The sequence below is a fragment of the Pseudovirgaria hyperparasitica genome (genome assembly GCF_010093815.1).
Source record: "Pseudovirgaria hyperparasitica strain CBS 121739 unplaced genomic scaffold EJ05scaffold_4, whole genome shotgun sequence".
NCBI lineage: Eukaryota > Fungi > Ascomycota > Dothideomycetes > Acrospermales > Acrospermaceae > Pseudovirgaria > Pseudovirgaria hyperparasitica.
In genome coordinates this window covers 835,236-860,771 of record NW_022985552.1, presented here as the reverse complement: position 1 = coordinate 860,771, position 25,536 = coordinate 835,236, and the positions used below count along the sequence as shown (strand labels likewise).

General features: G+C 50.8%; 10 protein-coding genes across 10 annotated transcripts; 7 read left to right on the top strand and 3 right to left on the bottom strand.

The window, feature by feature from the left end:
- Positions 1 to 132: 132 nt before the first annotated feature.
- On the top strand, positions 133 to 1,313 carry EJ05DRAFT_525465 (uncharacterized protein; the record flags this gene model as incomplete). The annotated part of the gene is made up of 2 exons (XM_033748846.1): positions 133 to 216; positions 537 to 1,313. 2 exons carry the CDS (start codon positions 133 to 135, stop codon positions 1,197 to 1,199), a joined length of 747 nt encoding a protein of 248 aa, XP_033602800.1. The 3' UTR covers positions 1,200 to 1,313.
- Positions 1,314 to 2,961: 1,648 nt separating this feature from the next.
- On the bottom strand, positions 2,962 to 3,282 carry EJ05DRAFT_280562 (uncharacterized protein). The gene has a single exon (XM_033740442.1). It carries the CDS (start codon positions 3,247 to 3,249, stop codon positions 2,998 to 3,000), a length of 252 nt encoding a protein of 83 aa, XP_033602799.1. The 5' UTR covers positions 3,250 to 3,282; the 3' UTR covers positions 2,962 to 2,997.
- Positions 3,283 to 4,337: 1,055 nt separating this feature from the next.
- EJ05DRAFT_280539 (uncharacterized protein) lies at positions 4,338 to 5,909 on the top strand. Its single transcript, XM_033740441.1, has 5 exons — positions 4,338 to 4,488; positions 4,575 to 4,621; positions 4,669 to 4,701; positions 4,856 to 5,289; positions 5,394 to 5,909. Exons 1-5 carry the CDS (start codon positions 4,476 to 4,478, stop codon positions 5,566 to 5,568), a joined length of 702 nt encoding a protein of 233 aa, XP_033602798.1. The 5' UTR covers positions 4,338 to 4,475; the 3' UTR covers positions 5,569 to 5,909.
- A 2,725-nt stretch (positions 5,910 to 8,634) lies between these two features.
- EJ05DRAFT_498304 (uncharacterized protein) lies at positions 8,635 to 9,644 on the top strand (the record flags this gene model as incomplete). Its single annotated transcript, XM_033746665.1, has 2 exons — positions 8,635 to 8,738; positions 8,807 to 9,644. 2 exons carry the CDS (start codon positions 8,635 to 8,637, stop codon positions 9,642 to 9,644), a joined length of 942 nt encoding a protein of 313 aa, XP_033602797.1.
- Positions 9,645 to 10,845: 1,201 nt separating this feature from the next.
- Positions 10,846 to 12,751, top strand: EJ05DRAFT_474231 (alanine aminotransferase 2). The gene is made up of 3 exons (XM_033743566.1): positions 10,846 to 11,341; positions 11,391 to 12,187; positions 12,254 to 12,751. Exons 1-3 carry the CDS (start codon positions 10,921 to 10,923, stop codon positions 12,509 to 12,511), a joined length of 1,476 nt encoding a protein of 491 aa, XP_033602796.1. The 5' UTR covers positions 10,846 to 10,920; the 3' UTR covers positions 12,512 to 12,751.
- Positions 12,752 to 13,082: 331 nt separating this feature from the next.
- Positions 13,083 to 14,803, bottom strand: EJ05DRAFT_280255 (peroxisomal biogenesis factor 11). Its single transcript, XM_033740440.1, has 4 exons — positions 14,447 to 14,803; positions 14,025 to 14,308; positions 13,733 to 13,923; positions 13,083 to 13,652 (listed from the first exon to the last, which is right to left on the bottom strand). Exons 1-4 carry the CDS (start codon positions 14,511 to 14,513, stop codon positions 13,487 to 13,489), a joined length of 708 nt encoding a protein of 235 aa, XP_033602795.1. The 5' UTR covers positions 14,514 to 14,803; the 3' UTR covers positions 13,083 to 13,486.
- A 291-nt stretch (positions 14,804 to 15,094) lies between these two features.
- On the bottom strand, positions 15,095 to 16,688 carry EJ05DRAFT_498301 (guanine-N(7)-methyltransferase; the record flags this gene model as incomplete). The annotated part of the gene is made up of 3 exons (XM_033746664.1): positions 15,095 to 15,129; positions 15,177 to 15,343; positions 15,394 to 16,688. 3 exons carry the CDS (start codon positions 16,686 to 16,688, stop codon positions 15,095 to 15,097), a joined length of 1,497 nt encoding a protein of 498 aa, XP_033602794.1.
- Positions 16,689 to 16,877: 189 nt separating this feature from the next.
- EJ05DRAFT_450034 (26S proteasome regulatory subunit RPN7) lies at positions 16,878 to 18,828 on the top strand. The gene is made up of 3 exons (XM_033742354.1): positions 16,878 to 17,441; positions 17,492 to 18,300; positions 18,365 to 18,828. Exons 1-3 carry the CDS (start codon positions 16,986 to 16,988, stop codon positions 18,555 to 18,557), a joined length of 1,458 nt encoding a protein of 485 aa, XP_033602793.1. The 5' UTR covers positions 16,878 to 16,985; the 3' UTR covers positions 18,558 to 18,828.
- A 166-nt stretch (positions 18,829 to 18,994) lies between these two features.
- On the top strand, positions 18,995 to 21,753 carry EJ05DRAFT_474227 (POT family protein). The gene is made up of 9 exons (XM_033743565.1): positions 18,995 to 19,104; positions 19,158 to 19,495; positions 19,565 to 19,745; positions 19,795 to 19,917; positions 19,967 to 20,113; positions 20,169 to 20,460; positions 20,524 to 20,661; positions 20,714 to 20,766; positions 20,823 to 21,753. The coding sequence occupies exons 1-9, from the start codon at positions 19,101 to 19,103 to the stop codon at positions 21,443 to 21,445; spliced, it is 1,899 nt and encodes a 632-aa protein (XP_033602792.1). The 5' UTR covers positions 18,995 to 19,100; the 3' UTR covers positions 21,446 to 21,753.
- A 1,124-nt stretch (positions 21,754 to 22,877) lies between these two features.
- EJ05DRAFT_474226 (MFS general substrate transporter) lies at positions 22,878 to 25,150 on the top strand. Its single transcript, XM_033743564.1, has 5 exons — positions 22,878 to 23,287; positions 23,351 to 23,488; positions 23,541 to 23,861; positions 23,915 to 24,358; positions 24,406 to 25,150. Exons 1-5 carry the CDS (start codon positions 23,144 to 23,146, stop codon positions 24,871 to 24,873), a joined length of 1,515 nt encoding a protein of 504 aa, XP_033602791.1. The 5' UTR covers positions 22,878 to 23,143; the 3' UTR covers positions 24,874 to 25,150.
- Positions 25,151 to 25,536: the final 386 nt, after the last annotated feature.

The following is a 25,536-nucleotide window of genomic DNA, read 5'->3' as shown; positions in this document are numbered from 1 at the left end:
ACACACACACACGCATCCACACACACACACGCATCCACACACACACACGCATCCACACACACACACGCATCCACACACACACACGCATCCACACATACACGCAAACGACGTCGTTGAAGAGCAGTACTATCAATGGCCGAGGCAATCAAGAAGCTTACGCCTCGTGAGTTGGAGCTGGCTGGGATTGCGTGGCAGTGTCTTCAGGGTGATGCTAAGGTTTGTTGTTTGTTTCTTTATTTTTTATAAATTCTTTCTCTGGGTCTTCGCGAGATCTCGTGTACACATGCATGGACATGCAAACATGCATGTCTTTGCTTTGTGCTGCACACGCTGCTTACACTTACACATCCATCCTCCCATCCTCCCATCCTCCCATCCTCCCATCCTCCCATCCCTTCATCCTCCCATCCATCCTCCCATCCATCCTCCCATCCTCTCCCATCCCTTCATCCCCCAAACGCTCATAGCACCACCCCAAACCCCCCACCTCCCTCACCCAACCAAACCCAAAACTAACACCCTCCTCCTCACCCAAGCTCGACTTCCAAAAATTCGCCACCCTCGCAGGCTTCAAGAACCCCTCCTCCGCATCCGCCTGCTGGGGCCCCGTCAAGAAGAAACTCCTCGGCACCAGCTGCACCACCAATACAACAACTACAACCAACACGTCCAAGAAACCCGCTGCTGCTGCACGAGTATCCAAGGCAAAGGGTCCTACAGCGGCTAGTGCCAAGGGAAAGGGAACTGGAACTGGAACTGGGAAGAAGGGCTTCGCGAGCGCGGTCGTGGAGGATGATTCGGAGGGGGATGTTGGGGGGTCTGATTCTGGTGGTGCTGGTGGTGGTGCTGGTGGCAAGAAGCGCAAGGCATCGTCTGGATTGGGGGTGAAGGGGAAGGTTGTTGTTGATCTTGACGGTGAGGAAGATCTTGAAAATGACGGGAATGAGGGGAATGGGAATTGGGGGTGCAAGAAGGAGGTGGAGGGGGTTAAGAGGGAGGGGGGTGGTGGTGGTGGTAGGAAGCGGGTTAAGAAGGAGGTTGTGGATAGTGATGATGGTGATGGTGGTGTTGGGGATAATGACTATGGGGTTGTTAGCGGTGGTGGTCGTGGCGCTGGGGGTGCTGGAGGTGCGTTTTTGGAGTTTCCGGAGTATGAGGGTGTGTTTGGTGGGGCTGGAGATGGGGATGAGGAGTGCTGAGTTTGGATTGTGCTGCATTTGGCCAAAGCCGAGATGAACAGCATTTGGAAATGGGTCATCTAGTCGCAACGCTGGTCACGGTGTCCATGGAATCCATGGAAGAAGTCACTAGGAGATGCGCCGGTCTCTCTCTCCGGGCCAACAAAAGAGCTTATTAGCAATGCCAACACAGGAAATTCTTTTCTATCGATATTCATCACAAAGAATCGCATGGCTGGCGCAGAGTCACAGGCAGTGCCTGTGGTTATTAGGTCGCGCACGGCACAGGTTAGCTGTGATATAGTATGCAAGGCATTGGGAGGAACAGGTGCAGGAATGAGATGCATGTATGCTAGTATGGACGTGGTGCTTGTGGTGGTGCAGATAAGAAAGGAAACGCAAATCAATGCATGCATACGATTCTATCATGCTGATTCAGAAGTCCAGCGTCTATCTTCCCTCCTCTGCCTCGCTCTGATTTCATCATGAATCAGATTAAGAATGACGATGATAGATCGATATGGACTTCACATTTTACTAAAAGCCCATCATCCCATACATATTCCCAAGACTTTCAAAAAAAAAAAAACAGTTCTGTAAGAAGTTTCGACTTGCGGCCGGTCGAGCAGGCATGTACGAGTATGACAGCCGGCTTTTCTCGGTGATCTTCCTCGCTTGACATGGGTGGGTCTTTTGATTTGTTTCCTGTATATAACATGCGATCCTGTGTGTGTGTGTGTGTGTGTGTGTGTGTGTGTGTGTGTGTGTTTCAGAATTTGGACTTTTCCTGTTATGCCAAGTGATGTACCGAACGGTTTGGGGCAGTATTGGATCGGTTGCACGGGTAGGAAAGTGGGAATCTGTCAGTCAGTCAGTCAGTCAGTCAGTCAGTCAGTCAGTGGAAACATCTTTCGGTATCATTGGACAATAAAACTGAGGAAGACTATCATGTGTCGTCCACTACGTTCCAACGTTGCCACGATGTTCATTTTCGGCGCGCCGGTTGTATATTACTGCTTAGCCGCGAGTAATGTGCTCAAAGACCTTCATCCCCAATGACTTATACAACTCCACTAGATGTTCATCACTAGCACAATACCGCATGTGGACCCTCGATCCAATGCAGCCAGTATATGTATACATCCTATCCCCCACCACCAAACATCCACAGTAGCTCTTCTCCACCGACTAATATGCTCCAAAAGCCCCATCCAGCACTAGCAAACTTCAGTCACCGGGCCTGTATCCCCCGTTGTCGACAATCTTTATTCATACTCTGCCGCTCCACACAAACACGGCATCGTGGATGGATGACGGCTGTCCAGCTTCCAATGTACATACTATAGTTTCATTCCAGCCCTCTATCCCGAACGCCGGATGCAATCGGCATGGATTCTGGGCCCTTTGCACACCTTGCCTGTGCAGGACCAGCCCCATCGTCGACTGCCAGAGTTGGACGAATACACTAATCAGACCCTACGTACAATCAAACCAGACGCACGTGTTCTACATGTTATACACTCGCGGCAGCCCCCCCTGCGCGGGGACCGGGTAGATCGAGCGATTCCACGGGAGATGTCAGCGGCTGAAAGATCCATCTTCTTTGGGGGGGCGCTGGGGCTGCACGTCATGACGGACGGGCACGCGAACGCCTCGCGGTGGCTGCTAGGTTTGTATCGCATCGAAGATGGATGGGGTTGGTATGTATTATGTACTGTGATGTCGTATGAACAGGTCAAGGTCTAGATGGACTGTTTTCGGTCATACGACCCCAACAACCCGGGATCTAAGGGATAGATGTCGTGTGGCTGGAGACAGGTTAGCTTGGAATGTTTAGAGAGAGAGGAGAGACGAGATTGGGGCTTGGTTTTGAGATTAGGTTGCTGCTTGGCTGGTATGTATGTACAATCGTGGCGAGCAGTAGTAATGTGGTGTTGACAGTGGAAACTGTGATATCCGTGATTGTGATTGGGTGGATGGTAGTAGTTGAGTGGGTTCGAGAGTGAGGCGTGCTGGCGTTGTGATGGCTGATGGCTGACTCGAGTGTGAAGAATGACAGCATTGTGGACATGGATGGTGGGGGCAGGATGAGGATCCATGGCGCAGGTGGGTTGGGTGGAGAGGATTGGGCAGTGGCAGTTGACGAAAGCACAGCACACATACATCGGCATTACTTCTCGTACCATGTAATTACCATGTATCTTGTTCCTTGTGTTATATAGAATGTACAACTGGAGTATGTATCAGGCATCATCGAACATGTATCTTGGACTTTTATGTGCGTTCCGTCGTTCGTCTCGTGCAGCTCGTCTAATGCAGGCGTATGCAGCTGTGACTCGACATCGTTCTGGGTTTGGGCATCATCCACTCACTGTCTTCTGTTGCTACAATCTACAGTATCTGATATATATGTAACACCGCTACGATGTAGGTCCAATATATCGGCGGTGCTAGTCTTTGTCTCGATTTTGAACGGCATCTGAGGCCACTACCTGTCTGCCGCGATAAACGCACAGGGCGACAGGCCAGCAAAAACATCGTCACACATATGATCCTGGCTCAGCCCTAGGTCGATTTGTGCCTTTCTCGCGGCTAATATACTTCCGGACCATAAGAGCTGTGGCCTATTCACAGGCCACTACTGCCGATTCTCCATCGTGGGGCATTCAACTCACTGGTCTATTATGCACGTCTATACAAACGAGGCATAGTCTTGTTGCCTTGGCTTTCGTATCCTCCTTCATTGGCACTGTCAGCCTGAATGCATCTTCCTGACTGTGCGCCAATGGGCTTTCCAAATGTTGAGCTCTCTTCACAAGATTTCCCACTAGATGGTGACGCTGTTCGGCTTTTCTTGACACTTGACAGCTATAGTCCCTGCTACCGAAAGTGTGGTCGTGATAGGTCGGGGCACGTCGCTCCCGTTTCCGTGAGCGACGGCAGGATTGACATGCATTGAGCTTGGCTGAAGAACTCAGAGCCTCTCCACCCGCAAAGACAACTTTTCCATTCACCATCATATGCGAACGTATCCTCTTACCTTTTTTTTGCTCGGATAGCTCCCGCGGCTCGCATAAAGAAGCCTATTCTTGTCCTTCCACATCGGTCGAATGGTCCAAAAAGAGAGGCTTGAAGGTTCCGAGAGCCCGGACTACGGAGCTCTTACATATCCATGCCGCTGCAGCTAGGCACAGCTGCATTTGTGTGTTGATCTGCTGTCCCTGCCATTGAGGCCTTAATTACTTGGCCCAATCAACACCCTGCAACCGTGCTAGTTTCTTGTCGCGATCTGTCCGTATGCCTCATAAAGGTAAGTCGTCGCTCTTCCTCGCCGACAACAACTGCGTCCGAGATCTTCTATTATGCTGGCCTAATTGTACTTCGGTATGGTGGCAGAACATTACTTACGAACCATCGCACCCGGTAGCTGGCTCTGCTTGATTGTAAGCTCATTGAGTGTTCTGCAATCTCCTGGCTGACGTGTCTAGAGAAATCACAGCGGTCATTACACAGCAATCAAGGAGCTGGATCGTAGACAGTCCCTGGGCATTTGTACGAAGATTGCCACAGTTTTGAAGTGACATACTCGAGCGCTCAAGGTCAGTCAAGTCCCCAATACCTGTGTGTCATCAGCTCGGCGGTGCTGATGGACGGCTTAATAATGTGCATATCCGCAGGACTGGATGAGTTCTCCTTTCTTTTGCCGGTCTGATCGGAGGAGACTCAGACCTGGTAATGAGAGCTCAAAGCCTTGTGCGAGTCGACTGGTCAAATCTGCCCAAGTTCCGGCAATGACACAAGTGGAAGATTTTTGTCTCTGTTTTGATCCGAAGAAAGATTTTATAAGCAGATGGCTGCTGATTCGCAAAGTTTGCGAGGACTGCGTCTGGCAAGATACGAGAGAGCTTTGTGAGCAGATGCGAGCTTTGAGGGCTGTGTCACTCAAGCCTGTGTTTGACAGTGTAGAGAGATGCCTCTCCGCTACGAAGGAACGGCTAGACGCAAACTTAGCTCAACAGCTTCTGCATTTCCTGGAATCAGCCGCAGATGTGCTCGACATGATGGACGTGGGTCAAAATATGATACGACGGCAAAAGGCGTATCTCAGCTTGTGAGTTAATTTTCGGTCAAATTTAAGATGCCTTCATACCCCAAGTCGTGGATACTTCGCTTCGGTAGCATGGTATCGGAGAGCTGATATGCAGGCGCTTCTAGGTTGGTTGATATTGCAACGGAACGTGATATTGAGATAGCAGGGCATCTTGGAGAAATGTTTGATGATGCGGATACTGAGCATGCGTTTTGTGCATGGTTAAACCTGCAGAGGGGTGCGATGTCTAGTTTGAAAGACAACGTGCAGCGTAGAACGAACCTAAAAATCGTAATATAATCAACAGTATCTGTGCACTTAGCTCTAGGAATGGGTAATTGTGTATGTGACGCTGAACGTTCTCAGCGGTTGTCAATCGTGACCATGACAACGTGATATATTGATCGAAATGATCAAGGGAAAGGTGTGTTTGTCCCAATGACGTCGGTGAGTGTTTAGGCAAAGCCAGGCTGCCAATTGGAAGGGTCTGCTGCTGGGAATTTCGTTGCTAGTCCTCTCCTTGAAGGCCTCAAGGCCCGTGCTAGCATGAGGGCGACGTGTGTGACCCTGAGAGGCGCAGACCAAAGCTCACATATCTTTACCCGTTTCACCACACTCGCTACCTACTTCTTTCATAGCTGACACCCTGACAACGAGGTGTAGAAGGTACCTATGAGCAGGATACAGCCGTTGGATTTCGAGCTCATATAGGTCTGTCGCAGAAGGCTTTACAGCCTTGTGGAGTTGCTGACATGCGGGAAACAGAATATCGAAGCCATATCTTTCCGTCCTGCTAGCCCAAGCATATCGCAAAGGAGGTTCTGGTGACGTCCATGTCTATGTCATCCAAGGATAAACAAGAGGCTAGCAATGATGAGTGGTATGCAGAAGCTGAGGCTGTGGGCGAAGGGTTGGAAGCTTCAAAGCGGGACACCTTATACCACGATATCAAGGTCTTGAAGAGTGATTTGTCGAATCATAGTAAGACTGTCGCAGAGAAGTACAAGGAGCTGGAGAGACTGGCGCTACAGATCTCTCAGAGCATCGAGAATACCAAATCCTCGCCAGGCGACTCGAACATGCGGAAGCCAGCCACGACTCGAGACGATACTCGTGTCGGTGGAGGTGGGACCGGGAGTTCAGGGTGAGCACACAGTGCCGATTTATCCAGTGCGACAACAGGAACAAAAGCGCATGCAGTGATCTGGCGACTTTGGTCTTGAGAGATGTGGTAGAGATGTAGAGACTGAAGGTGGTTGAAAGCTGGAGGGACATAACTGGGGGAAGGCACGTGACCGTCGGAAGTTATGCGCCATGCGGAAGGGAAATTAGAGGTTTCCTGTTTGAGCATCACGTCCTTCTGCCAAGGCACATGGAGTGGCCAGCCATATGCCCGTATAGTCAATCTCCACTTCGCTAGACAATAGTAACACCTAGTGTGTAGACTGAACAACGGAGGACGCAGAGGTGAATGCTCGAATGATAGATAGGACATGTTCGACTCTTCTCGCGCGATCAATCTAGGAGCCTCGGCGCGAGTAGGTGATTGAGTAAAAGGGGGGCCTGTCATGTATACAGTGGTCGAATCTACACCTGTTTCCTTCTCATTCCTCAGGCGCAGTACTAAGTATAATTAGACAGTCAACTGAGCTTAGCCTGGTTTGATGAAGCTGAGTACAGTACATCTTAAATTTAGCTGGAGTACACACACCGAATTATACCTTGAGACTATGCCCACATAGTACACATACACACATAGGGTGGCTGTTTGAGGTGGTTCCGTAACAGCCTTGGTAGACTCCACTATGGACAACCCGATTGGCAGCATAACGTTGTAAGAATTACTACAAGTCTACAACCCTGGTCGTCCAAAAAGAAGCAACCAAGTTTGACATGTCCGATACTTCTTCCGCCAGCCTACTGTCGCATTCCGGACCGACGATCTGGCGAGACTTTGCCAGATGTCTGGTATACTACTATCATGTCTGGATTATGGACGACGAGATGATGATGCGGGCAACGGATGTGCTCTGGTGTTTAGGCTGCCACGTCGCTCGGATGCAGGGCGTAACACAGCCAGGAATCTAGTCATCTATTCATCACTCATCACTCGTCACTCGTCACTCGTCACTCGTCACTCATCACTCATCAGCATCATCATCATCATCATCAGCATCAGTGCATTCTCCCATGGGGCTGTCGTCCAGAGATTGCCGTTGAGTCTGCATCAAGGCATATCGATTGCGCGGGTGACGATAGGACAGACGGCACTACGGGAGATTTTGTATTTCTTCCGATGGTCGGATGCATTGATAAAGCGTATTGTGAGATGAGAAATCCAGACTGAATATTCTAGCGCGTGGAGAGTCGAGCCGAGAGACCTTGGATGTTGTAGTAAGCTGTGTAATCGGTCGGTTAGGCGCCATGGTGTTGGGTCTTACTGTACCTTACCTACGCCGTATGCCGCGATGCGACAACGTGGGGCGAAACAAAGAGTGTCTCGTCTCGCTCGACATGGTTTCTTGCCAGCGGACATCCGACAATTAATTAGCACAAAGGAAGGTGGATAATACATAGTACAATGTATGGTGACAAGTGACATCCAGAAAACGTGGGACTGGCGTAGGTCCGGACAGTGTTGTGAATGGATAGGGGTACCTTCACACACACACCAACACACCACAGGAGTCACCAGTATTAATGTTAATTAGTTAGGACCTATGGTCATATGGATGGATGTACTGTACAGGTGTACCTAGGTACTGGCTAGCTGACTAGCTGACTGGAGAAGGACTAGTCAGGTACCAGGAAATGGCAGAAGAGCAAAAAGAGGAATGAGGATAAGGGTGTAGGGACGTGGGAGTGGACTGAGCGCAGTGTTGCTGCTCTGTGCTGGCGGCTCCCAAGGTTTTGTGGCGGGCGGGTTTGGGCGTAGAGGAGGCACTAAAGTTGCGCTTGGCAGGGGATAATCTCGCCTGGACTGGGGGGTCTCGGGGGGTCAACAGGGGGGCAATGCAGTGCTATTCAGCGCGCGCGCACTGATTGATTGGCCGCGATTGGCAGATCGGCCCTTGCGCTTCGAAATTGCCCTAAGGCCCTTTTTAACTGCCCGCGCTCTCGCTCCTTCAATATCTTCTCCCCTGCCCTCTCTCTCTCACTCTTCTTCCTCGACTCACTTGCTCCTCTCCGCACATCCTCCTCCCAAGTCGTTCTTTTCATCCCATCTAAATCGTCGTCACTCTTTCCGGCGTATTTACCATTCACTCCAGTCTCTCATTACCATATTTGCCCCGAGCATCTATATCCCTTGATACCACTCTTCGCTTCCCGCAAACTAACCTCGCACATCTCTACCAATAATCAAAAATGACTTACTCCTCCACTGCCACTGCCATTCTGGCTGCCCTGAGCGTATCTGGCGTATTTGCAAAGCCCACTGCTCACCGTCACTTCCATCGTCATGCCGACAAGTACGTAAAATGCTATCCTTGACGACCAGACCAAATCTACATTCAACAATACTAACGCTACACCACAGGGACTCATACGGTCTCGATGCCGACGGCTGGAAGCACCTACTTGACTGGACTAAGATCGACTACTCTGGCAAAGGCGGTGCTCCCCACACTGACGATTCTTACGCTCCTGCGCCTTCCTCGTCGAGTCCACCCGCCGGCGAAGACAAGGGCTACAACAATGACGACCACGCCGTCTCTACCAACAGCTTCGATCTCGGTGACGTCATCGACGGCCTTGTTGGTCTGTCCAACAAGCTCACCTCTTTCGGCAAGCCTACCTCTTCGTCTGGCGCCATGGGAGACTTTTACATGGGCAACGTCGGCAACCCGTACGGCTCCAACGTGATCAAGGTCGACTCTGAGGACGGCTACGACTACACTGTCAACTACAAGAACACCTCTCCTTCCCCCATGACCATCTGTATCTGGAACAAGGCTGGATCTGATGGCCAGCCCCTCTCTGGTGGCGCGAGCGTTTCCAAAGAGTGCACACTTACCTTCACCCTCGCTTCCCAGGCCAACCAGGTTGTGGCTTTCCAATCCGACTCCCAGGTTGGTTTCGCGCAAGCCACCAAAGACAAGACGTTCTCCGGTCACTTTGCCACTTCATTCGGCGAGTGCAACATGACACCCAACGGCCCAGCTTGCAACCTGTCTGCCATCCTCAACCCCAAGGGTAACACCTACAAGATGAAGATTACCAACAAGGAGAACGACTGTGTTTCTTCCAACGAGGAGAACTGCTGGGTCACCGAGAAGCAGACGCTTCCTGGTCTTGATGGCAAGGACCGCAACGGCTCCTGCTACATCCCAGGGGCCGCTGGCCACTTCACAGTCGAGATGGGTGGCCAACAATAGGCAGTGTAATTAAATTTTCGGTGTCGAGTTGGTTTGATTGTCATGAAGTCTACGCCGGCTTATTCTTATCGCATTTGTTTTGGTGTAGGGGACTTTTGGTACGGCCATTTCCGCTTTGGCAAAGCATCTTTAACTTCAAATGTATATTCTATTTGCCACAGATCCTGGTAGATAGCAGCTTCGCAACCTCATTATTAGTCGTGTTGAAAGCAATTCTTGATCATTTCTGAGTGTGTTGTCGCGGTGCTGCCTGAGACTGCAATGGTGCATGTTAATGGTGTAATTCATAGACGAGAGTGCCCAATGAGCGTTCCTAGAAGTTCGGAGAACACTATGAATTGCTTCATGGTAGTCATATACAACCCATACAGATTTTTATAGTGGACACTGCAAAGAGCATACCGCTCTGACTACTGCGGCAGGGCAATGGAAGATGTAATTAGATTATTCGTATCGATAGGACTCTTGTATATCTACTGTATCTCGCAATCGATCACACGCTCTGACCGACATTCGTATCATTTTCTCACCGTGCCGCGTCGCCGTGTCGACCTATCGCCTGCAGCTTCGGCTCTTTACCTTAGACATCTCCAGCTCTGCTTATTCCTTGCCTGCAACTTCACGCTGCCACTGCGCCTGGATCGTCGCAATCATTTGCCCGACGTGAGGCAGACAAGAAGGTGCAAGCGAGCGACGCAACCTCTTGTCACTGGAACTCTAATTAATTAGTTATTTAATTACCTCCTACGAAACCGAAACACCAACGCGCTACGCCTCCTGCAGCCCGTTTACCCGAAATCGGTACGTTGACGCGAAGTCGGCCATGAAGTCATGCCTTCATGCTGCCGCGCGCCTGCAAATGGCCTCTAGATGGCACCGTATAGGTATTGGTGAGTGCTAGCTATCAACTATTTTCTCCTTAGTATATCTGTACATTCACACATTCAGTCGTGTCGATAACAGCCATTGGCCGCTTTTAGGTGTGCTGTCTGAGCGCTCTACCCCCCACTGTACTATGCATCCATTCACTCTGTTGACCTGAACATGGACCGATGAGCGGGGTCCACTCGACTGGTCATACTTTTTTCTACACAGTCCTCAACCTCCCCACGCTTCTCTTTCCAAGCCCACTTTCCCCACTGATATCACTTCCACCTGGGAATTCCTCCTTTTTCACCCTTCTAGTGCTGCCGTACCTGAACGTTTCCTCTTCATAGATACTTCTGTCCCGCGTCTTTCTTCTCGCTACCTCGCATACCTCCTACCCACTCGGACCATGGCTACTACCAACGGCTCCGGTGCGAAGCTGGCCTTGACCGTCGAGAACATCAATCAGAATATACGAAAAGCAAAATATGCTGTACGAGGAGAGCTTGCGTTGAAGTCGGAGCAATACAGAGCACAGCTCAGGGAAGGTGGCAAGAACGACCTCCCCTTTGATAAAATCATCTCCGCCAACATTGGCAATCCTCAGCAGCTGGATCAGAAGCCAATAACATTCTTTCGCCGTGTTGCGAGTTTGCTCGAAAACCCAGATCTACTGGAGAAAGAGGACGTCTTGACCCAGCACTTGGGGTACAAGAGCGACGAGATTGCGCGTGCGAAGTGGTTGCTCAATGAGGTCCACAGCGTCGGCGCATATAGTGCCAGTCAGGGAACACCGGCGATACGAGAAAGCGTGGCTAAGTTTATTGAGAGTCAGTACATGACATGATGGTCGACTTCTGTTTACTGATATCTGGATAGAGCGTGACGGTCACCCATGTAGCGCGAGAGACATATATCTCAGTGGAGGAGCCTCTTCAGGCGTCAACACACTTCTGAATACCATCTGCGCAAAACCAGAAGTCGGTCTCTTGATTCCTATCCCTCAGTACCCTCTCTACACCGCCTCCCTGGCTGTCCTCAATGCCCGTTGCGTTCCATACTATCTCGACGAAGATCAATCATGGGGCACCAACTTGAAAGAGATCAGAGACGCATACGAGAAAGCTACTGCGGAGGGTACTGAAGTGCGGGCGATTGTTGTCATCAATCCTGGAAATCCCACTGGTGCCAGCCTGCCCGTAGAGGACATCACAGCGGTACTCAAGTTCGCCGCAGAGAAGAATATCGTAGTCATGGCAGACGAAGTCTACCAAACGAACGTCTTCATTGGCAAATTCGTGTCATTCAAGAAAGCGCTGCGGGATCTACAGCAGTCCAGCCCAGGAACATACGACCATGTCAACCTGGTTTCGCTGCACAGCATCTCCAAGGGCATGGTCGGCGAATGCGGACATCGTGGCGGATACTTTGAGTTGATCGGCTTCGACCCAGAGGTTGCGGCGGAGATCTACAAGTTCATCTCCATCCAGCTGTGCCCGCCAGTCATCGGCCAGTGCATAGTCGAGATGATGGTAAACCCGCCCAAGGAAGGCGAGCCCAGCTACGAGCTGTACAAGAAAGAGTACGATGGCATCTATGACGGCCTGAAGAAGCGCGCTACTGCCCTGTTCGAGGCGTTCAAGAAGATGGAGGGCGTAAAGTGCCAGGACCCGCAGGTATGGCAAAAGCAACAGATTCTGTTCCTCTCCCACAATCCCCGTACTAACAAAAAATGAAAAAAGGGATCCATGTACCTCTTCCCAACCATCACACTGCCCAACAAGGCCCTCGAAGCCGCAAAGAAGGACGGCCGCGCCGCCGACGAGTTCTACTCCCTCCGCATGCTCGACGCGACGGGCGTCTGTGTCGTGGCTGGCAGCGGCTTTGGCCAGAAGGAAGGCACGCTGCACTTCCGCACAACCTTCCTGGCTCCGGGCACGGACTGGGTGGGACGGATCGAGAAGTTCCACAAGGAGTTTATGGACGAGTTTAGAGACTAGATTTAGATGATTGGATTGATGGTGTGGTGCTGGAATTTGTGGGGAAATACCATGGATTTTTCACTGCGAGCGCAAGGGGGGGCGGGCTAGATTTGGGATTGGTTGTTGAGGGTATGGGTATACTATGGATATACTGTAGATAAAACTATAGATATGCTGTAGGTATACTATAGATATAACTATTTATACGACTATAGATATAACCATAGATACGACTATAGACATATAGCATCTATTCACATCCAGCATCCATCCATTCATTCAGTTCACATACACAGCGATGCGAGGTACAACGAGGTATGCCGGACGCATCAGCGTTGTAGAAAGATGTCTTGATGTTTTATCTGCACTCCGATTTTTTTGGGGCTCGCATTTTTTTTTTTTTAGTAGTTTACACTAACCTGCCAGCTTGTGATTATTGTTTCTGAGTGTTTATTGTTATTATTGTTATTTAAGTATAAGTCATTGGTGAAAACTCACACGATGCGAGTGTTTATCAAGCAATCAATCAATCGATTACTCACTTGCTCAGGTTGAACCAAAAAAAAACACACACATCACACAAAGCGCATTGGGACAAAAAGTTCTCGTGAATTCTGGGATATATATATAGATATGAAGAAAACATCTTAGCTGACCATCACTACGGGAACAGGTGTTTACATTCTTGAGGAGGAGGAGGGGCAGTCAAATATGAGTGAGAAAGCGTGCAAAAGGCGACAAAAGAAGTTTGCATAGAGAGGGGGAAAATGATATTATTTTAATGCCCCGTTTCCGAAACAAAACAGAAAAAAACCTCAAAGTCCTCTGTAGCCTGGGTTTCTTTCAGCTTTGGGCTACTACTTGTCTCGTCCTCGTCCTGATACTCCTCGCTCCTCGCTCCTCGCTCCTCGCTCCTCCTCACGCCTCCCAAGCCTGTTCCACAAGTTACACACACCCCAACAACAAAGCGCTCTCCGTGATTCTAGGGTGTTTTCACGCGGCGGTCTTCTTCCAAATCAGGTATGCCCCGATCAGCGAGCTGGTAGTTCCGGCAAGACCGACGATGCCGTCGTCGAGGGTGAGGATGCTCAGACCAGCAGTCGGGACGGTGATGTCGCAGAGATCCGAGACGAGTTGGAGGCGCGCGGCTTTGCTTTCTCTGCGAGGTCGTGGTTAGTATGCAGTATGCTTGACATGAAATGCCTTCCATTTATAGAGTGGTTAGAAGGGCCGTCGTACCTTTCGATCTTCTTGTTCTCGGCGGCGTCCATGCCCGTCTTCTCGTCGATGGCCTTCTGGCGCTGTTGCAGGTTGTAGAGTGTGTATGCGCCGGCGACAATATTGAAGGATAGACCTGCGAACCACATGCGGTACGCTTCACGCTGGATGCTTGCCGTCTTGGGCGATTTTCTGATGTTGAGCAGATCGGGCTGTTGGTTTTTCCTCACATTAGCATTTTCCCAAATGTCCTAGTCTTCCTTCTTTGCCCTCTATCTGCCTGCGACAGACGCCCATCGGATGTATAACGTACCACTGTCATGTTGTCCAAGAGCATGTAGCCCGCATAGCCCAGTTGTCGACCGACGGCGCAGTACTTCAGGACAGGGTCCATGGCCTTTGCATCCGCCGCTTGGGCGGCCGCCTTGAAGTGCTCGACGAACTTGCCCAGTCGCATGACCTTTCGGACGAGGCCGAATTGCTTCTTGATTGCCTCATATGGCGCGACGGAGGTTTGCGGGTGGTTCGTGCGGTACAGGTACCAGGCGTAGAAGCGGGAGAAGTATTGCAGGATGCGGAGGACTTTGTCGCGACCGACTATATGAGAAAATGCGTTGTCAGCTTTCTTTTCCTTCTTTTCCGCCTTTTGATCATCGTGTCATATTGACGGGACGGTAATGAACGGGTGGGTCATGCGACCGACGGTGCTGTAAGAAGAAGGGCTTTCGCGCATACCTGTTGTCGCAACGTATCGCAGGTAATGCGACACCGAAGGGTGGTAGATAACCGCGTCAGCGACCATTTTGGGCGGATGGTATCAGTTTCTTCTGAGGTCTTTTGTTTGTCGTTGAGGACACTATCGGCCAGAATTTCGCTAAGCTTCAAGGGAGGGAAGCACAGAGTGTGGATGCGGAAGATGGCCGAGAGCCGTTGTGAGGGTGATGAATGTGGCTACTGGTTCCTTCGGCTTGTGACAGCGGAAGCTGTAAGGTGGTGTCGGGGTAAAAGGTGGAGACAAGCCGAGGCTGGCTTTGCCTTTGTCTGTGCGCCTTTATATAGGACCGCCCATAGGGCAGACCACGGGCGGAGCAGGCGTGACGGAAATGAATACGGAGCAACGGCTGTCTGCAGCTTCATAAGAGGGGGTCGGCCCATTTCTCTGATTTATGCTACGAGAGTTTGGCTACTAACAGAGGCCTTGAGTTGGGATGTCCTGGACGGTGCCAAAGTGCCCGCACACAAGCTGTTCCCTCATAGGACCAGACCTTTCCCATCACATGCATCATCCCTGCTACACTCGGTAGACTTTCTATCCTATTATGAAGCCCATCAGGATCGCGATAGACAGGTCGACTAGAACGACGGCCGGTCTCCAGTAAAGGCTCACACTTTGTAGAAGCAAAAGGCATGGTAGAAAGCTGCCAAGGAGTCAGCGTAAAGCGGGACATGAACGGATTTGACATACCGGAAGCATTCATCTCCTCTTCACTGACAAGGAGTCTCCCAGAACCACGCTCTTGAACACGCATGCGTTCCGCCAGTTCGCTGAACTCGGGGGTGTGTCTGCTCTCTTCCCAAACCTCCGGGAATGGCTTGCGGTACTGCAGCTCTAGATTGTAGTCCTCTGCCAGACTGTTGCTGATATTAGCCACCTTTCACTGTAGATTTCATTGCCAACATACGCTCGGAACGCTTCCCATGGTACCACATATTCGGGGACTTCCTCCACCGCCTCCTCTAGAAAATAGAAGTATTTCCACCCAAAAGGCGGCCTGAAAACTCCATCTTTTGGTGTTTTGCCAGGGAACTTTACGCGGTAGATACTATTGCCCCATTCGAAACCTGAATCTTCGACCTCACCATCTTCTTGAGCCTTTGCAGGTGCTGGTTCGTCGAGAGTCTTTTCTGGATCCCAGTTATCGTCCGAATCGTTATCCTGTGGTTCGTCTTTTCCCGAAGTCGAGTTCTTCTTGTGATGTTCTTCCACTTTTTGAGATAGAACATCTGAATTGGGGATGACTCCTAAGAACCTGCCACCTTTCTTGAGAGCGCCTGATACGTTCTTCAACATCATGCGTGCCTTTTCCTCGTTTTCAAATGCGTAATGCATACAGAACATCATCGAAACCACATCGAATCCGCTCGTCGCAAATTTGCTTGCTCCTCCGCCGGGGCCAACATTGGGATCTATGCCTACTTCCTGTATGATCGGTATGTCACCCATCCATTCGCCAAAGCAGTCCTTCACAGAAAATTCGGCATGAAAGAGCTTGCGGCCGCGGGGTGGCTTTCTCGACATCTCTCGATATCGGTCTCTTGCTTGCTGTATGGACACTTCGGCCGGATCTGCGGCGACGTATAGGTCTACTCTTTGTGGTGCTGAGCTCCATTTCATGAGATCGCCACCCTTTCCACAGCCAATATCCAGTACAAGGATTCCTTCGCGTCTGTCGCCGCCATCATTCGGCGAAAACCTTTGAATTAAGGTGCTCTTGACCCAGTTATTGAAGCTACGTAGTCCTTTGATTTTGCTGTCTGTCTTGCGCCATTCTCTTCCTCGCTCCGGAACTGCATTGTAGTGTTGCCTTACAACATCATGAACGCCGCGTGCTGCTGCTGCCGCGGCAGCCCTCTGCTCATCCTCACGTTCTCGTTCTTGTCGCCTTTGTCTTGCTTCCTCGCGTGCAGCGGCACTGATTGCGGCGTTTGCCCCAGGCCGCTTTCTCGGAGGTGTTCGTGAACGTGACCGACGCTCTTGTCTGTTCTCGTGTACACGCTTCCTTTTTGCATTGTCGCCCGAAGGCACAGCTCTGGCTGCTGGTCTTTTCCTCGGCGGTGATTGCGAGCGTGATCTTGACCGCTCTCCGTTCGCCGCAGGGGAACGTGCTCGTTTCTTGTTTGGGTTGCCAGTGCCAGTTGGCGGGTCAGCTTTGGCAGCAGGACGCTTCCGTACGGGACTGGAGTCCGTATTGGGCATGTCGTACTATGGGCACTCGAAGGAGCACTCTGAAATATTACCCAGGAAGTATCTCATGAAATTCTAGTGAAAAGTCGACCTCTGGAAAGCTATTAGGGGCTTCGACGACGACCCAGAAGTGATGCAAACCGTAGCTTAGCCGCTGGAGCTTGGACCACATTTTGACGGCCCTCCGCCATCGCCGACCTGAAGTGAGCAGGCGATATGGTCAACATCTGAAAAGCTTATACACAATCTCCCATCTCCTCTGTTTCGCCTCGCAGTATAGCTCTACCACCATCTTCGCCGTCAGACAAAATGGGTGAACCTCAATATGCCAAGTACCCTGACCTCCAACTCGCCCAAAATATCTTTCAAATATCCAATCCTCACTGCCCCAAGGCCGTGAAGCAGTCATCCGTTAAAGCTCTTCAAAATGCCATCAAAGAGCACACAATGGCACCTCTCTATAGGTATCTTGCGCATCCTACGGAGGGTATATTGAATGCGCTAGGTGAAGGATCCGCACAGAAGTCTCCAGGCAACCGAAGACCATCTTCAAACGCTGCAAGCATGCTAGCTACTCGGAGTCCTACACTAGACGTAGTTCTACCTTGGAATGAGAAATTGTACGAGGAGCTGAAATCCGAGAACGAAAAGGAGCTGGAAGCGATACAGAAGGAAGAGGATGAGGCAACTGAGGCCGCGGGCGAGACAGAGATACAACAAGCAAGAGGCAAACGGGCTGAGCTCTGGACAAGAACCGGCGACAAGGTCTATTTGAATCCTAATTCTGACCATGAGTATGACTGACACGCCCCTAGGAAAAAGCGATCGCAGGATTCGAAGCTGTCTTTGAGAAGACAGGCATTTTGGGCACAAAGATCGACCTTGTCTTAGCTATCATTCGCGTCGGTTTGTTCTTTGGAGACAAGATATTGGTGAAGAAGAACATCGAGCGATGCGCCACGCTTGTAGAGAGCGGTGGTGACTGGGACAGACGCAATCGTTTGAAGGCCTACCAAGGTCTCCATCTGCTCACTGTCCGGTCCTATAGTTCCGCCGCGCCCCTACTTCTCGATAGTCTATCCACATTCACCAGTTACGAGCTCTGCAACTACCCGTCTCTCGTTGTGTACGCCGTGCTGTCCGGTTCAGTCGCACTCAAACGCGTAGACTTCAAGTCAAAGGTGGTCGACGCACCTGAAATCAAAGCTATTCTTGGCGATGCTGAGGAGAAGATGGCTGCTCTCTCAGGGGCAATCTCATCAGGACCAGCTGCTGGAGATGAAGAGATGTCTGACGCTCCGAAATCGACTGCCACGCCCGCCATCGTCAATCTGACCACATTAGGTCAGAACACAGCTGCCCAAGACGAAGCCCCAGTTGACTTCGGTCCCCTCGCGAATTTGGTCAACAGTCTCTATACCGGCAACTACTCAGGATTCTTCGCCGCCTTGGCAGCCGTGGAAGACAATTTTCTATGCAAGGATAGATATTTGTACGAGCACAAGGGATGGTATGTTCGAGAAATGCGTCTTCGAGGCTACCAGCAACTTCTGCAAAGCTACAGAGTTGTTGGCCTCCAGAGCATGGCAGATGACTTTGGAGTGACGGTCGATTTCCTGGATAGGTACGTCATTTATCACTGTTCGGTATTGCAATCACGTCGGATTGTAAGCTGACCCTCATCTTAGGGACCTCTCCAAGTTTATCGCAGGAGATCGCGTTCCTTGCACGATCGATCGCGTGAAGGGTATAATCGAGACGAACCGGCCCGACGACAAGAACAAGCAATACAATGACGTCGTCAAGCAGGGAGATGCGCTCATCACGAAGTTACAGAAGTACGGGCAGTCAGTGAGATTACGTGGCAGTGAGCGAGGCTAGAGCATAGAGACACTATTAAGTATAGGTCGCACAAGATGTTGTAAGAATCCACAACACCTCACAAAAACAGCCAGATTCATGGACGATTCAATAATTGATATTCGTGAGAACTTGTGATTGTGCTTGCAAATAGACAAAAGGCATTAACAGTTTATACACTAAGGATGGTGCCTTGCAGACAGCATATTGGCACAAAACGTGACCCTATAGCGAGCTTAGAGGTTAGGCATATGGTTGGCGTGAATGATAAGGGCTATGCGACATCTCAACTATGGATTGCGCCCCCATCAACGCTATCACAGTTGGACAACGGGTGCAACGTCGATTAATCCCAATAAGGCAGAAGTATCAGCAGCCCCGCCATTACAGAGTTACAATGGACTTCAAGGACAATGAATGGATCCTTCGTTTAATCTTAGTGCCCATCCATGCATGCACCCTACTTGACCTCGATAAACGAATGGCGGTTTCTCTCAAGAACAAGAACCTTTTCCTTCTTTGCATCCTTCTGGTGTGCTTCTAAAACCTGTCAGAACCATAACCATGGGTAAATGATCCGATAATCTGTCCCTAGATTATGTAATGCTAATAGATCAACAGCGTCCTCGTCAGAGCAACCGATCATCTCAGACGTTATCGCTTCGACGACTCCTAGTTCAGTGGTTAATAGACAAGCCCACAAGACAGGCGTCGTCCCGCAAGACGTCGAACTCGACGACTTCTCCAGCCCACGCAATCGCAATTCTCTGGAGACTGATGATCTGGATCCAACCGAGTACCCTGTTCCAACCGAGGAGGAACTGACAACACTGCGCAAAGTGCATGGAAGTATCTCCTGGGTCGCGTGGCTACTATGTATTATTGAACTTGCGGAGCGCGCATCGTACTATGGGACAACGAGCATCTTTTCAAACTTCATCCAGTTTCCACTACCTGATGTAAGTTGCGTATTTGACTGTCGTCATCCGGGCAGTTCTCACGGAAATTCTGACATGATATTTGGCCAGGGCGGGAATGGAGCTGGTGCGCCACAGAAGGGTACTCAGGATACAGCTGGTGCACTGAACAAAGGATTGCAATTTGCAAGCGCGTTTGTGCTTCTGTTTACTTTTCTTGCGTACGCCATGCCAATTCTGGGGGCATGGCTGGCAGACGCGAAGATTGGGAGATATCCGGCCATCACACTTGGTGAGTGCTGTCATAGGCATGTTGGGAAGGTATAGCTAATGGGCCAAAGGCGTCTTGATTGCTGGACTTGCGCATATTATCCAAGTCATTGGGGCGATACCAAGTGTGTTGCAAGCTGGCAATGGCACGGCGCCGTTCATCATTGGGTTGTTTCTGTTGGCTATTGGAGCTGGCGAGTGTACCACGCATCAATATGGAATTATGTTACTGACTTGAAATAGGAATCTTCAAGCCAAGTATCTTGCCTCTGATTCTTGATCAGTACAGGATCCAGCGTCCGTACACGAAAGTGCTCAAGTCTGGGGAGAAAGTAATTGTAGACCCCGAACTCACCATCTCCCGTATCTCAATGCTCTACTATGCCTTTGGTATGGATCATTCCATACTTCTCTCCTAGCGCCAGCCATATTAACGACCATGCAGTCAATATGGGTGCCTTCCTCCCCATCTCTACAGTCTACATTGAAAAGTACGTCGGCTACTGGCTTGCTTTCCTGGTCCCAACAGTCGTCTATCTCCTTCTTCCCTTGCTTCTTGCCTTCACCTACAAGCGCACATATCGCCGAAAAGTCGACGGCTCCGAGCTCACCAACTTCTTCCGGGTCCTGCGCATGGCGATCGCCCGTAGCAAGGGCAAGATGTGGGGCGATCAGTTCTGGGAGAACGCGAGGCCGAGCATCATGCCAGTGGGCATGCGTGTACGTGCTAATGTCACGTAAGTACAGATATAGACTGGCTCGCCTTGTTGAAACTGATCGTCAACTGATATTTGGTCTAGTTGGGATGATCAGTATGTGAAGGATGTCAGGAGAGTTGTGTCGGCGTGTGGGATGTTCCTGTACTTTCCGATATATTACTTCAAAGGCGGTATCGGGAGTGTACTGTACAGTCAGGCGAGCACGCTGACGACGAACGGGTCAGTATACGTATATCGTCCTCTTTTGTGTATAATTACTGACTGTATCTAGAACGCCAAACGACCTGCTTGGTAACTTTGCCGCGCTTGTCATCATCGTAGCTGGTATGTTATTACGAATCTGGCCACGGTTTTACATCCGACTAACCCCCTTTCCACAGTCCCCATACTCACCTACATCGTCTATCCAACCCTCGCACACTTCCATATCCGCTTTGGCCGCATCTCGCGCATCACATTCGGCTTCCTCCTCGCCGTCGCCTCCAACATCTCCGGCGCAGTGCTCCAATACTACATCTACAAGACCTCACCGTGCGGCTACTACGCGACGGGCTGCGAGACCGGCACCGGCGTCAGCCACTACAGCGTCTGGCTCCAAATGCCCACGGTCGTGCTCAGCGCCGTGTCCGAACTCTTCTGCCAGGTGACGGCGTACGAAATCGCGTATGCGCGGGCACCCAAGCATCTGAAGAGTCTCGTGATGGCGCTGTTCCTGTTCATGGGTGCGCTAAGCGCAGCGTTGAACCAGATCCTGACACCGTGGATTGCGGATCCGTATTTGATTTGGATGTGGGTGGCGCCGGCGGTTGCGCTGTTTCTACAGACGGTTGTGTTTCATTGGCGGTATAGGTGGATGGATGGGGACGAGTTTATGACGAAGGAGGTTATGCTGACGGGGGAGACTAGCGATGGGGAGGGCGCGAGGTTTCCGGATGAAGCGAGTGTGGGATATGTTTTGACGTGTCGGTCGAATAGCGACAAGGGGGGTGAGGGAAGGAAATGAGGGCGAGTGAGAGATTCTGGATAGCCCGCGACGCATCAAGAGTCTGGCCATTGAATGCACGACTCGAAACGGTCAGTCAGCTGCGGTTAGAACGAGGAGGTAGAGCGCAAAAGATCCGCTTTCGATACATGCATTATCACAGTTTTTCGACATTTACATGAGACAGGCAATGTCTGTATATATTTAGTGGGCTACATGGACCATCCACCTCCTTAGAACAGAGGAGTGAGGTTATGTATAATGATCAAAGCTACAGCATGAGAACATAGCAAGCATGGAGGAGAGTCTGGCAGAAGCAGCCAGAGATCCAAGTCATCTTCCAGACGGCCAGGAGAGACATCTCTGTGTACTCTAACCGAATCCTCCACAAGCCATCCACTGGAACTGTCCCAACAGAACATCCATTGCAGATCCTTCTCCTTCTCCTTCTCTCTATCACCATTTCTCTTCATCATCCCCATCTTCTTCTCATATTATCCAAAAACCACACGTGCTCTCGAAAAATACTCGATTGGCACGAAACACAAACAACACTGACTCGTCACCTTCCTCTCTACTCATCAATATCCGAAAGGGACCAACTGTGCGGCTATTGCCGACCCTGACAGCTCAACTACCAGCACAGAGAGAAGATACGGCAAGGCAAGGATGCAGATAAACACACACGAGTCATTGTCCGCATCACTGGCCGGAACATGAGCCGCAGAGACTTCTAGGTCTGCGACGACAACGAAACAGCCCCAAGCCTCTGACACGCGATGGTCTACATGTCATTGTTATTCTTGGTAGGAATGGTACATGAACTACACAATTGTGGTTCGCAGATCAAGTCCCTGTCACCCACATGGGCTCACCAGAGATGACGGTTGGCCAAGCTTTAGTTAGCGACCGTACTATATACATTATCCCATGTACAAAACGCGACCGCCGGCGCCACCTGATCCACCTCCAGCGCCATCGAAGCATTCGGGGGGCCAAGACTGAGAGTGCTGGCCGCGAACAGAGCCCTGCGCAGACGTTTCGCTCGCTTGTCAGACCTCTTTTTTTTCTTCTACTAATTATTATGTGACTAGATCGAAATGCGCGATTTGTCGCTCGTCTTGTCTTGTTGGCCGCGAAGAGAAAAAAGCTTGTCGCGGTGGGTTGCTGCTGATACTGTACATAGACCGCTCGGGAGGTGAAGGCTGTGGCACAGTCGGTAGTAGTATTCGATGCGCCAGACTCCCAAGACTTACATGCACGGCTGGGTCAGATGGTGCATTAGTAGTTTACTTTTGATTAGCTGGTTGAAGATATTCTCGAGATATGGGGCCCAATTGACCATTTGGCGGCGTGGGGCAGAGCGGGAGGTGTTGGGTTACTTGCAGTAGTACTGTAGCAGTGTAGACCCTGGTGGTGGTGGTGTGGACCCTCTCTCTCCCACTCTCTAACACTCACTCACATGGATCACTCCATCACACTGGATCACCCATCCGTCTATTACACCGGCGATCCGACGGCTCTAAAAGATGCAGTCGGCCCGCCTGTTGTCGTGACATCTTTTTCTCTTCACTCCTGGCTCGTCACCCTCCACTCTTCGTCGTCTTCTTCATTTACTTCGCCTCCTACTCCTCCTCCACCTGCCACTCTCGCTGGCGCCGTTGATGCTCTAAGTACGCGCGACCTCTCCCCACGTCCTGTGTATTCGCATCCGAAACCATGAGCAAAGAGGTCCCCGTCGCCGGCGCAAACGACCGGAGCTCGTCCTCTGACGATGCTGCCATACGTAGAGCGAGCTTGGTCGACACGGAAAAGGGTCGTTGGGAGCGCATGTGGCCCGTCATTGCTTGTGGCGCTGGACTTGTAAGTCGACATTGGACTTTCGCCATCACTGGCGACCAGAGAACCATATCTGATTGTGTATAGTTCTCAGACGGATACCTGAATGGTGTTATCGGCTCGGTGTCTACCATGCTCTCGAACATCTACCCGACCACCTACAAGAACTCGCCGGCGCAGAGGAATGTGGGCTCTCTCGCCTTCGCTGGAACTGTGATGGGCATGGTATGTCTCCTGCGATCCTATCGCGCTTTGATTGTCTGTTGACAGTTTGCAGCTGTTCTTTGGTTGGTCGTCTGATGCCATCTCGCGCAAATGGTCGCTTTTCGTCTCCACCCTCATCATCATCCTCTTTGCTGCTCTTGGCGCTGGCTCCTATGGTGCCGGTGGCAGCACCTCCGGTCTCTTCGCTGCCCTCGCTGCGTTTCGCTTCTTGCTTGGTATTGGCATTGGTGGTGAATATCCAGCTGGCAGTGTCGGTTGTGCTGAGAGCACAGGGGAGCTCAAGGCTGGAACGAGAAATCGTTGGTTCATCATGTTCACCAATGTGCAGATTGATTTCGGCTTTCTCGTTGCGGCAATCGTGCCCATGATTGTTGTAAGTGTCTCTCCGTGCGTTTCTTGCTAGTCTGCTTCTCATGTTGTGCCCAGGTGCTCATCACGACCGAGTCGCATCTGCGTGTCGCTTGGCGCATTTGCCTGGGCTTGGGTGTAATCCCGCCTCTATCGCTCCTCTACATGCGGATCAAACTCCAAGAACCAGAAGCCTTCCAGCGCGAGTCTATGGTCAAGGCCCAGACCCCTTGGGTCCTCATTATCAAATACTACTGGTTCCGACTGCTGATTGTATCCACAATCTGGTTCATCTACGACTTTTCCGCCTACTCCTTCGGCATATACTCCTCCACCATCATCGACAACCTCCTTGGTGAGAACACCGCGCTCTGGAAATCTTTCGGCTGGAACACCCTCATCACCTTCTTCTACATGCCAGGTTGCATCGCCGGTGCTTTCCTTGCTGATATTCCGTGGCTTGGCCCGAAGAAGACGCTTGCTATCGGTGTGTTTCTGCAGGCCATCGTCGGTTTCATTATGGTAAGCCTTTTTTTCTAGCCAACAACGCTCATACTGACTATTAGCAGGCCGGAGCCTACAGCAAGCTCAAAGACCCAGCCAACATTGGCGGATTCGTTGTCGTATACGGCCTCTTCCTCGCCTTTGGCGAAGCCGGGCCAGGCGACAATATCGGCCTCGTCGCGTCCAAGACCTCCGCCACCGCGATTCGCGGCCGCTACTACGGGATTGCCGCCGCAATGGGCAAAGTAGGCGCCTTTGTCGGAAGCTACGTAATCCCGATCGTGATCAACAATGCACCAAACGATACGCGTGCGGGCCAGGATCCATTCTTTGTGGGCAGCAGCCTGGCGGTGCTTGCGGGTGTTTTGGTGTGGTTCTTGCCGCCGATTGACCAGGACACGATTGAGCAGGAAGATGTCAAGTTTAGGGAGTATCTGAGCCAGAACGGCTACGACACGAGTCAGATGGGCTTGAAAAATATGCAGAGCGAGAGCAGTTTTGACGGGCAGGCGGTGCAGGCTGAGAAGGTCTAAACCGCTTGAGGGATGAAGAGCGCGATTTGCTCGATGCTTGTATAGGGGATGGTGTGGTGTGTGGAATTGGATGTATCCTGTGCCGCACATGCATGATATGCGATGCGAGTTATTGAGGAGCGCTCTTGCGGTATAGCCCTCCTCGCCATCTTCCACCTCCCCATATCCATCGTCATCTACAACATCTCGCTTCGCGCGCGGATATATAATGTATGCATCTACTACCTAAGACCTCTATATATATACCCCATTTCAATCAGAAATTCCGTATGTAGAAACCGCACCTAGTGATACACCCACACTACCTATGTATGCACTCACTATGAGCGGATCAGTATCAGATCAACAAGCCACGATACTTAAGCACGTTAAAATGTTCAAGTTGATATGAATAAATGAACTTTTATATGTACACGTAGATACATATGCGTATCAATAATGCGTCAAATGCTATGCACAGACATATTTTGGCACTGGGTATACGCCCGCGATTGATGATAGATATCCACCCCTCTACCATTCATGCATCCATCCAAATCATGCATCCACCCATCGATCCATGTATGCATGGGTATGTACCACTACCAACCTTGCGCATATCCGTCCAGCGTAGTCATGCATAATCATGCATATCATAACATGTCCCCACACATGTCGCACAGA

What these genes read in the sequence shown, in the direction of transcription:
- EJ05DRAFT_280562 (XM_033740442.1), bottom strand. Translation starts at nt 3,249, where the DNA reads ATGTCCACAATGCTGTCATTCTTCACACTCGAGTCAGCCATCAGCCAT.
- EJ05DRAFT_280255 (XM_033740440.1), bottom strand. Translation starts at nt 14,513, where the DNA reads ATGGTCGCTGACGCGGTTATCTACCACCCTTCGGTGTCGCATTACCTG. An exon ending in GCGATACGTTGCGACAACAG is followed by an intron (nt 14,309 to 14,446) that starts GTATGCGCGAAA and finishes TTTCTCATATAG; the next exon opens with TCGGTCGCGACAAAGTCCTC. An exon ending in TCTTGGACAACATGACAGTG is followed by an intron (nt 13,924 to 14,024) that starts GTACGTTATACA and finishes AAAAACCAACAG; the next exon opens with CCCGATCTGCTCAACATCAG.
- EJ05DRAFT_280539 (XM_033740441.1), top strand. An exon ending in GTAGCTGGCTCTGCTTGATT is followed by an intron (nt 4,622 to 4,668) that starts GTAAGCTCATTG and finishes ACGTGTCTAGAG; the next exon opens with AAATCACAGCGGTCATTACA. An exon ending in CATTACACAGCAATCAAGGA is followed by an intron (nt 4,702 to 4,855) that starts GCTGGATCGTAG and finishes GCATATCCGCAG; the next exon opens with GACTGGATGAGTTCTCCTTT.
- EJ05DRAFT_450034 (XM_033742354.1), top strand. Translation starts at nt 16,986, where the DNA reads ATGGGTGAACCTCAATATGCCAAGTACCCTGACCTCCAACTCGCCCAA. An exon ending in GGACAAGAACCGGCGACAAG is followed by an intron (nt 17,442 to 17,491) that starts GTCTATTTGAAT and finishes ACACGCCCCTAG; the next exon opens with GAAAAAGCGATCGCAGGATT. An exon ending in ACGGTCGATTTCCTGGATAG is followed by an intron (nt 18,301 to 18,364) that starts GTACGTCATTTA and finishes CCCTCATCTTAG; the next exon opens with GGACCTCTCCAAGTTTATCG.
- EJ05DRAFT_474231 (XM_033743566.1), top strand. Translation starts at nt 10,921, where the DNA reads ATGGCTACTACCAACGGCTCCGGTGCGAAGCTGGCCTTGACCGTCGAG. An exon ending in CGTGGCTAAGTTTATTGAGA is followed by an intron (nt 11,342 to 11,390) that starts GTCAGTACATGA and finishes ATATCTGGATAG; the next exon opens with AGCGTGACGGTCACCCATGT. An exon ending in TAAAGTGCCAGGACCCGCAG is followed by an intron (nt 12,188 to 12,253) that starts GTATGGCAAAAG and finishes AAATGAAAAAAG; the next exon opens with GGATCCATGTACCTCTTCCC.
- EJ05DRAFT_474226 (XM_033743564.1), top strand. Translation starts at nt 23,144, where the DNA reads ATGAGCAAAGAGGTCCCCGTCGCCGGCGCAAACGACCGGAGCTCGTCC. An exon ending in CAATCGTGCCCATGATTGTT is followed by an intron (nt 23,862 to 23,914) that starts GTAAGTGTCTCT and finishes TGTTGTGCCCAG; the next exon opens with GTGCTCATCACGACCGAGTC. An exon ending in CCATCGTCGGTTTCATTATG is followed by an intron (nt 24,359 to 24,405) that starts GTAAGCCTTTTT and finishes GACTATTAGCAG; the next exon opens with GCCGGAGCCTACAGCAAGCT.
- EJ05DRAFT_474227 (XM_033743565.1), top strand. An exon ending in ATATCCGGCCATCACACTTG is followed by an intron (nt 19,746 to 19,794) that starts GTGAGTGCTGTC and finishes AATGGGCCAAAG; the next exon opens with GCGTCTTGATTGCTGGACTT. An exon ending in TCTGTTGGCTATTGGAGCTG is followed by an intron (nt 19,918 to 19,966) that starts GCGAGTGTACCA and finishes GACTTGAAATAG; the next exon opens with GAATCTTCAAGCCAAGTATC.